This window comes from Hydra vulgaris, chromosome 14, assembly GCF_038396675.1.
Source record: "Hydra vulgaris chromosome 14, alternate assembly HydraT2T_AEP".
Classification (NCBI taxonomy): Eukaryota; Metazoa; Cnidaria; class Hydrozoa; order Anthoathecata; family Hydridae; genus Hydra; species Hydra vulgaris.
Window position 1 is genome coordinate 27,694,049 of NC_088933.1, and position 10,952 is coordinate 27,705,000.

Here is a 10,952-nt window from a genome sequence, read left to right on the forward strand (position 1 = left end):
AAATCCTCGCGGTTTTTGCATTTAAACAAGATCTCAGCCAAGCTTTGGAGTATCGGAAACAAGACCTTTAATATTTAGGCCTTTGCACACTTATTCTTAAGGGTAGATAATTTTGTTTGATTTGAGACCAATTTTAACATAATTTTAAAGATTTTGTCTGTGATAATGTAAGAGATTTGTTTAATGTTCAAATGTTTTATTTTTCAGGAATTGATGACTGGGCACCAGTGTATACTAAGATTATTACATTTATATAACTTTGCTTCCCTGTATCATTATTAAATGAGCTTTCATTAAAGATTATATCAAATTTTATTTTAAAGATAATCTGATAAAAAAAATGCACAAAGTAACTTTAAATACTTTATACGCAGGAAAAAAAGTTCTATAGAACTTCTATAAACTTTTGAAACATATGGCCTATAGAAATTCTATAGAATTCTATAGAATCTCTGTTAATTTTTATAGAAATTTCTATAAAAATTAATAGACATTCTATAGAACTTATGCAGAATTTCTATAGGCAATATGTTTCAAAAGTTTATAGAACTTTTATAGAACTTTTCTTCCTGGATATATTAGAGTAGCATTTATACAACATGATTCTAACGTATTACAAAAAAAAAAAAAAATTTGAAATCAGAGTTTTGTCATATATAATACTCTATGTAATATCAACAACTTTCAAAGTACTATTATTTAATAACAACAACTATAATTTTTTTAAATAGTTTTATATAATTTTAATTTTTGTAATTCTAAAATTATTTTGTAGAAAACAAACAAACGTATTTTCCAAAGAGATGAGACTATTGCAAATCATATGACGATAGTTAGACGCAAACTTTGCAGATCCATATAGATCAAGAATGTCTTTGGTCCAAGATAAATAAATGGAAAACAAAGTTATAAGATGAATTGATAAAGCTTAGACTCACGGGAGGATTCAATTCCGAAGCAAAATTATCAAGATTTTGTTTGCGAATATGAAACCACAGAAGCTATTGCAGCAGAACTTATGTGTATCAAAGAATGGAGTTCTTTATTGCAACTAAAATTCTTCTTTACTGACTATTCAAATAAAGAAATAAATGGATGGACCCATTTTACCCAAAAAAATTGATTGAATTTATTTTTCTAGGGTAAAACATTTTTGTTATTTACTGGTATAAACAAAATTATGTAATTTAATTCCAAGAAACATTGCTTTTTATTTTCTATGGAATTTTTTTGCAATTACTATTATATTTATTATTATTTTGCTCATAAGTTATACTTGCTTAGATAAGTCATACTTGCTTAGATAAGTCATACTTGCTTAGATAAGTCATACTTGCTTAGATAAGTCATACTTGCTTAGATAATTTAAATATTATTTTTTGATTTAGATTGTAAAGTGTTTGTTTGTGATTCAATAAGAACAATTGATACCAATGGCTGTCTAAAGGATAATGGATTTATCATGGTAATAAATGACTAGCACTTAGTTATGTATTCAAAAGGTTGTTCATAAATAACAAAAACAAAAATTTTTATACTCTTGTTAAAGTTGACGTAATATAAATGTTGATATTGAAAAATTTTCTCAACTGTACAAACAACTTTTTGTGATATCAGTTTTAATTTTCTACTTATAATATTGAAATATTTATAATTATTTTTTTCAACTTCAGACATGGGTGATTGCTTAGAGGCTAAATCAGATCTTGCTGAATATCAACCCCAACAATAGAAATGAAAGAAAAATCGTATCTTTTAAATACAATTTTTTTGGAAAAAAGAAAGAATTCTTTACAAACAGCTATGCTTAATATTTGTATAGAAGAAAATATGAAATCCAAAGCAGATATTAAGTGGGCTACCAATGCAATCCAAAGCATTTCTTAATCTTCGCAAATATGAAAAGTTAGTTAATACAGTTACTACAACGTTTTTTTTAACTTTTTTTTTTTTGGCACAAATAGTTTTTTTATATATGATATATTTTTTTTTTTGATATATGATTTTTTATATGTCTTTTTTCTGTTATAAAGATTTTTTCGTTGTCCACTTTATATATTAATTTTATTTTAGTTATTGTGATAAAAACAGAAGAGCACATTCCTCATATAGAAAATACCATGATGGAATTCCAAAATATTTGATTATATGGCCTCCGTCTTTTGTTAAAATTTTTATGAAATTAATAGATGAATTACTAGGTGCAGATTTATATATTATGATAGTTACAAATATTATGATCTTATAAATAAAAAAAATAAGCTATTCTGTAAAAACTGCAATAGAAAAATAAATGGTACCAATAATACCAACGGACAACTCAAGATAGTCATAAGCATTTTTTTACTAGACAAATGTTTAAGGTTACACCTAAGATTATACATTCGTATATATATATATATATATATATATATATATATATATATATATATATATATATATACACACATATATATGCATATATCAAGAGCAGATCGATGGGGGATGGGGCGTATGCCCCCCTCCCTTACATGATTTAAAAAAACATTTTTTTGTATTTAGTGTTTGCAGCCTTTTATAAAAAATACATACTTGATTTGTTGATTATTTAAACAACTTATATTACAAATTCTAATTTACGATTTCCCGATTTCGCGAAACGGTCAATCACGTTTTCAACATTTACTGGAATTTCTCTATGCACATTAAGGAAGGCTAATCCGACTAGTCTGTTTTCTGTCAATCGTGTTCTCAGCCAATTTTTAATTCTTCGTAAGGTTGAGAAGCTGCGCTCAGCACTGGCAACACTTACAGGGCATCACTTAATAATTTGAACCAACTTGTGAGTGATTGGATATTGCACCTAGTCATACAAATTAAAAACAACTGAAAGATCAGTAGGTTATGATGTGACTCCTCCCTCATCTTTCATCTTTATACCTTTGCACTGCCATAGTTCAACTTTCGATGTAAATTCAGCTGCAGGTAAGTTTTGGATACAAAGTCCAAGAATAACGCCATAGACATTACTAATTGCAGAAGGAGTTTAAACAATATCTTTATGATTCAATGTAATAATATTTTTTGGCATCAATGAATAGATTTGAAGAAATGGCAAATTTTCGTTAGAAAAACGTGCATTTATGTCCAATATCAACGCATCAATTAGAGGGATGTAAATTGATTGCATGTAATATTCCTCCATTGTATCTGAAAGTATATTTTCACGATATGTCTTTCGTTGTACTAATCTTTTGTAGGTAAAACTACCATCTTTTTCAATTATTGTTTTTTCTGCGGCTCTAAAAATTTTTTTAAACATTTCTTCGCAGTTTTTTCTTTAGTGTTTTAAAATAATTAACAGGTTTTTAATGCAATTTTTTGCTTTATGTAAATCTAAAAAATTTTTTTAAACAACTGACTGAGCTCATTTGTTAAGAAGAACACATATACTGCACAGCCTAAAAATACTTTATAAAATCACTATAAACTCACTTTCTTTAATTGATAATAAAAAAATTCTTGCATTTGATGAAGATGTTCTGTCATTCCATTTAGATATATTGTCCAGTGGATCAATTATATGTGGAAGCTCAGCACTAAACGTCAGCAAAGCATCATTTCTTTCAACCCATCGTGTTTTGCAACTGATTTTGAGTGAAATCATTTGCAAATACAGCATTTTTTTATAACAAAATTTTGTTTTGCAGAAGCATTAAAAAAAGTAACAACTTTGCTAATTACCCCCAATTAATTTCTCATTGCTTGTACGTTCGAACTCTTGGATAAAGTTAAATTTAAAACATGTGTAAATAGTGTAAATAACTGTATTATATATAAACTATTGGTGTGTTGCGACAGAAGGAACGTTGTGGGTGTGTCATTTATTACATTGTATATAACGTTTATAATGTTTATTATACCCTCGGGGGTATTTGCAAATGTATATATATTGAGTAAAGATATTTACAAAGTATGTGAGAAAAACAAATATAGAATTAATGATACAAGCTATTTCGGCAATGAGTATCGTGATAAAGTTTGCAGATTTGGTGTCGCAATACGATGGTTCGGGTGAGTTTTCAAAATGGATACAGAAATTGGAACTGGTAGCAAAACTTCAAAAAGTTGACGAGTTGCATGTGGTGCTCCCCTTATTTCTCTCTGGCGGAGCGTTTGCCGTTTATCAAGGTCTTAGTGATGAAATAAAAGAAGACTACAACGAAGTGAAAAATGCACTGACTACTGCCTTCTCTGCTTCTCCGCTAACAGCTTACGAAGAATTCGTAAATCGCCGTCTTAAAGAGAACGAGTCTGTTGACGTATATCTCGCAGAATTAACGAGGCTGAGCAAGCTAATATCATCTCACGTAAGCGAAGAGTGGATAAGGTGCGCATTCATTCTCGGGTTACCTGACGAAGCAAGAAAACAGCTGCAAACCGCATGCTCAATATCAACAATGTCGCTGTACCAGATCGCTGAAAAATCAAGAAGTTTGGTAAATTTACGTTGTAAAGAATCATGTTTTGTTAGTTGCGTGAATCCTGTTGCCATCAGTCTAAGGGAGGTTCATCAAGGACGCGAAAAAAAGACCATAACTTGCTACCGTTGCGGCGAGGATGGACATATCAGTCGAAATTGTAGCGAAGAAATTGACAAGAAGAGGTGCTTTGAGTGTGGAATGAACAGCTGACCGGACATTGGAAAATGTCCGGTCAGCTGTCCGCACCAAGAAAAGATTTGCCGACGTGTCATTTTTCCTTCCGGAACTTTGGGTATGTTGTCACGTTTCCAACGGACTTGGTTGCATTGTTTGTACACTCGCAATCCAAGCACACGACCACCGACAAGTTTTTCTGGCTACTTAGAATCCAAGCCATATTTTTTCAAAAGTTCTTGAACTCTGCAACTTGACACTATGTTATTATTGACAATGATATCATCAATAAATGAATCCGTCCCAGACTCGACAAATTTATCTAAATAATACCTTTTTTAAGATTTTAGTCATTATTCTTGGCGCCACATTTAAACCAAAACCCAATCTTGTTAGACAGTACAACATGATTATAACATGGACACCTACAGTATTTGACGCAACTTGTTGAATTTCAACTACCGTTCCTTTTTGTAATGATGACATAATACTACAACCATCTGTTCCAACACCAACACATTTTTCTAAAAAAAAGGTTTAACTTTTTTTCCAACATAATTATAAACGATTGGCAAACAACTTTACCGTCAAGAATAGGTTCATAGTAAATGGATGCATTACTTTTAGTTTGATAGTTTTGATCATGCAAATTAACAAATCCAACAAAACCTTCTCGAACTGATCCATCAGGCACTAAATAGCGTAATATTGTTGCCATTTGTGACTGATGTGATGTACCAGTTGTTTCGTCAAACATAATCGCATAGTAATTTGATTCTCTAACACGACTCACAATTTGTTCACATATTTCTTCTCCACAGCATTCAATTAAAGCATTTTGTGTAGTTTTACTAATGTATGTTGCAGAAGCTCTAGCAATTTTCAAATGATTTTCTAAATTTAAATCGCCACAGTTTACACTAAATTTTAGCAACTCTCGAACATCACCTTCATTTGTCATCACATCAGAATCGTCATTATCTATGTATAATAAACTGCTATCATCTCTGTGGCCTCTAAAAGGAATATTTTGCCTTCCTAAAAAGATAATTGTTTCAACAATAGGTGTCAATTGTAAACAATTTTCTAAAAGCTGTTGAAGCCGTTGAGTGTTTACTCTATTCACAATATCCATTGCTGATTTATTATAGTTTTTTAAAATATACCTTTCTGCTTCAACGGCTCACTCTTGATATGTTACTTTTTCGTGACTTGCTAGATCTCCGTCCTTTCCAAACAGTTTAGCAAACACGTGTCATGGTTGCTTCTAAATGCTAGCTTCTAAGTGCAACTTGTTTGTGAGATCCTGCAGCCTGGTAGTATGAAAATAATCCACAATATTTGCAGTATAGTCCCATTTTTTTTACCTGAATATACAAACCATTCGTATTTTTCCAGATGAGAATGATTAAGATATCCCTTTTCTCGATTATTTTTCTTAATGTGAACTGAATGCGGTACTTTGTAGTCAGTTGACGGTTTCCATTACAAAAGACCCAGATATCTTAAACTTGGAAACCCAAATATTTTAAAAAACTGATGTATAAAAACAAACTTTGTGCTATATCAATCAAGTGTCATCAAGCCAGCTAGATGAGTCTCTTAAAATATCTAAGACCTTGTCTCTAGACTGTATTGATAAACTTTAAAGAAAACTTTAGAAAAATTTGAACTTTGTCAGCCCATTCTTACAATGATACTATTACTAAGAAGTAGCTTTTTTCAAAGCTTTACTATTACCAGTTCAAACTCTGAACCTTATTCTCATTGATTGGTTTGAGGAAAATAAGCAGACTTTATCAAACAATCTAAAATTTTAGAGTTTTTTGAATTGTACCAAAAATATATAAAATAAAGTAGTTACATAAATTGTTAATTTTTCAATATATTTACTTCAATGATCAGTAATTGTCATAAAATATTTTTTTCCAAGTTTTGTTAAGGCAAGAGGTCCGATAGGATCTAGGGAAAGTTTGTGTACCTGTGACCAGATTTTTTCAATGCCCAAATTTAAGGCTTAAGACTTGTCTAAAAATAGCAAAAAAGATACGATCACATCTCTTTACTAATTACTTTGTATTAGTATAAGTATATTGACATATACTAATAAAATTCTATCAAATAGAAGGTTTTAAAAATTAGTGGCCCTAGGTGCAAAAAGCTTATTTTGAACTGTACCTTGGGTTACTTTCTGAAAATTAGGTTCAAGTCCATAATAAATTTACAGTTAATTTAATCTTAGATTGTTTTTAATAAATATTTCTAGTTATACTTTATTGCAACACTTAAATATGTAACAAAATTGATTAGTATTTCTGAGCAAGATTGACAAATAAGTCAATGTATAAAATAGAAGTCCCAAAACAACTGTGGGTTTTGAGATGCCGAGACATAGTAGAATACTAACTTCAGAAACATACAATAATATAAAATACTTAGGTCGTTAGAGATGTTCATAGAACTTCATCTATAAAGACACAATGAAACAAGAAATAATTAAATAATTATATATCATTTTAAACTGTGTTTAATTATGAATATTTTAAGTACTTGTTGAAATATTTTGAATGTTTATTAAAAAAGTTATTTAAAATTATATACGTTTAAAAGAAAAAATTTAAAAATGGAAAAATTTGAATATCGAGCATATATTAAAACCCGTGCTCTACTTGTAGTTTCAGCACAAGCCATAACCGATGAATTGGTTTTAGTTCATGGTAACCAAGCTCGAAAATATAGTACAGTTGCCAAGTGGGCTACTTTATTTAAAGATGGTAGAGAGAGTCTCAAAGATGATCCTCGCTCAGGGCACCCTCAAACCACGTATACAACTGAGAGTATTAAACGTGTGCGAGGCATTATTGAAGAAAATCCGCATGCAACACATAATAAAATTGAAGTCCTGACATCGATTAATCGTTTTACAATCAACGAAATCATTCACAACGCACTTAAAAAAAGAAAACTAATATCACGTTGGATACCCCACGAGTTAACCGATCAAAATCGCAAGAATAGAGTTGAGGCATCTAAGGAAAATTTAGCCCTTTTCAGAAACGGCCTATTGAGACTGTGTGATATTATTACAGGGGATTAGTCGTGTTTTTATTTGAGAAAAATTGGACACAAGTTGGCTTGCGCTAGTTGGGTCGGTGAAGGTGAAAGTCCAAGAACTATAGTAAGATGCGACATGTTTCAGCCGAAAAACATGTTCCACATCTTCTTCAAAACAACAGGTGTTGTTCATTTGGGTTATGTTGAAAAAGGAGACACCATTACTAGCGAATATTAAATAAAAAATTGTTTGAAACCTTGTATATGCGAAATAAGTAAGCAAAGACCTAAAATAGGCACTCAAAATTTCAAATTTCTCCATAATAACGCTCAACCCCATGTGACTAAAACCGTCACGAATTGTCTTTACCAAGCTGGAATTACAATAATTCGCCATCCATCATACTCACCAGACAGACATCATACAGCACCATCCGATTATTGGCTATTCGACTTGATAAAAAAATCTTGATGAAGATACTGACGTCAAAAGTCAAAAAGCTCGCATAACGAAGCTACTTCAAAGTATACCCAAAGAAGAGTATAAAAAAAGGTTTGACAAATGGCTTGAAAGGATGCAACTTTGTATAGATAATGACGGACATTATTTTAAACATTTAATAAAATAAAATTAAAAAAAATCCTTTTTTTTTTGTTATAGGGGAGTTCTACGAACTTTCCTAACTACCTAAGTACTATATTCATATTACTATATTCAGTTTTTTCAAAAAATATATTATAATATAAAGTTTAATGCTTTTTTTATCAACAAAATTAGAAATTATAAATCTTAATCTGGTTTATTTATTATTATTGTTTTATTCTAAATTTAAGTTATATATATATAAATATGCAAACATTGTTATAGAAAAAAAAATAATAATATGGTCAACTTTTGTGCTGTATTTGGGTGTTCAAATCGTTCAAATCGTAAAAAGGGTAAATCTTTCTTTCGTTTACCAAAAGTAGTTTGCAATCAAGGCGATGATGGAAAGACTTTATCAAAGGAACGTAGAGAAAAATGGATAAATGCCTTAAACAGAGTTGGTAACTATCATGATGTCCTCCACACTCGAATTTGCAGTGACCATTTTATTACAGGTAAAAACTGTCTGTCTACCTTTAAAACATTTCTATAACTTTGAAAGTTTAATATCATTAACTGTTTAACATTTTCATATTTTTATTTAAGAAAACCTGCTTCACTTTTCTCACAGAATGATCCTAATTGGGTTCCATCCTTAAATCTGGGGCACAAAAAGTTTAAATTTGAGGCTGAGAAATCTAGAGAACGTTATTTACGACACAAAAGTCGTTCATTGTTAACAAGTGGAAATAGTTATGTGCCTTGTAGAAACAGCATCACTGATTTAAACTCTTTTGAAAAATTGTTTGTAGACTTTCAAATAGATAATTTTAAAAGTAGTGAATCGAATGTCTCAGAAAGTGTTACAATCGATTATGAAAACTTAGTAGATGCAAGTGTTCAAACAGATATGACTGTCACAAATATCAACCAAATAGAAAGTGAGTATATATATAAAAACAAACTTAACTATGATTTGTATGCAAATTAAGTCAAACTCCATGTGGGAACTATTGAATGGGTTGATACAGATTCAAAAGTAACATTTTACACTGGATTGCCAAATTTGAAAATTTTATGTTGTTTGTTTAACTTTTTAAAGCCTATTATAACTGAAAATGGGAACTCAGTTTTATCGTACTTTGAAGAATTTTCTTTGACACTTATGAGATTGCGTTTAAATCTATCAATTAGAGACCTTGCTTATAAATTTGAAATTTCAAAATCGACCTCATCAAAAGTATTTTTAAGATGGATTGACATTATGTACTTCAAAATGAAACATTTGATTAAATGACCTGCTCGCAATGAGCTTATGGAAACTATGCCTTTATGCTTCAGAAAATATTTTGAAACAAAAGTGGCTGTGATAATTGATTACTTTGAAATATTCATAAATAAACCATCTAACCTACGTGCGAGAGCAACAACTTGGTCACAGTACAAACATCACAATACCGTTAAATTCTTAATAGGTGTCAGCCCACAAGGTGTGATAACATTTGTTTCTAAAGCTTGGGGAGGACGCGTTAGTGATAAATACCTAACAGAGCATTGTTCAATTTTGAAAAACATCCTTCCTGGAGATGATGTTTTAGCCGATAGAGGTTTTAACATTGCTGATAGTGTTGGCTTCTATTGTGGGGAGCTAAAGATTCCAGGATTTACGAAAGGAAAGTTAAAACTAACTTGTTTAGATGTAGATGAACTACTTGTTTAGATGTAGAAACAACCTAGAAAATTGCCTCTGTTAGAGTACACGTTGAGAGGGTTATTGGATTGTTATGTAACAAATATAAAGTTCTACAAATTATTATGCCATTAGATTACTTATATACTAAAGATTCTGGAATATGCTCAATAGACAAAATTGTTATTGTTTGTTCTTCTTTGATAAATATATGTGATTCAATTATTCCTGTGGAATAGTTTTTTAAAAACTTAACAAGATAGGATAATTAGTGAAACTAGGATTTGTAACAAAAAATAAACAGTATAAAATATTTTTATTAAAAGACTACATTTTTATGTCAATTGTATACAATAATCGTGATCAATAAAAGCTTTCTTTTCTTTTTTAAAGTAGTTGTGTTGTTTTAGTATTAATTTTTATCCGATATTTCTTTCAAAAAAAGATTTCTATGGCTGTAAAATTTGTCAATTAGTTCAGGTAAAATACATTCTTCAAAAAATTGTTTACATTTTATTATTTTCCTGTCCATAAATTCCAAATCCGGAAAAATTCTTTCGCAATACCAACCTTTTGATGTCCAAATAAAAAAATCACAGTAGTTACTTGATGAAGCATATAACTGACACTGAATCTGATAGTAATATTTATGTGATTTTTTGAGAGCTATATAAACTCCATTATTTTCCAGACAAGAATTTTTAGAATTTAATAATTCACTAATGTATTTATCTCTCGCACTATATGGACACTTTATCTCCATACAACTATTTCCACAACAATCACAATTAACAACTGCATCTGGCGATGCACCAAGGAAGGGTTGATGAACTGAAATAAAAACCCACAAAAAAACCACAATAACGATATATTTAACCTACCTAACGGAAGCTTTACACTCTCTCTGCGCATGCGTGACTCTTGCGCAGTACTGACTGTCTACTTATTTAACGATCTATTTTTTTAATGCCACACCGGACTACTG

At 30.3% G+C, this 10,952-nt stretch overlaps 1 protein-coding gene across 1 annotated transcript; it reads left to right on the plus strand.

Annotated features, from left to right (window-relative positions):
- Positions 1–7,260: 7,260 nt before the first annotated feature.
- On the plus strand, positions 7,261–7,734 carry LOC136091012 (protein GVQW3-like). Its single transcript, XM_065817996.1, has one exon. The coding sequence runs from the start codon at positions 7,261–7,263 to the stop codon at positions 7,732–7,734; it is 474 nt and encodes a 157-aa protein (XP_065674068.1).
- Positions 7,735–10,952: the final 3,218 nt, after the last annotated feature.

Excerpts from the sequence above, each read along its gene's own strand:
- LOC136091012 (XM_065817996.1), top strand. The coding sequence starts at position 7,261 with ATGGAAAAATTTGAATATCGAGCATATATTAAAACCCGTGCTCTACTT.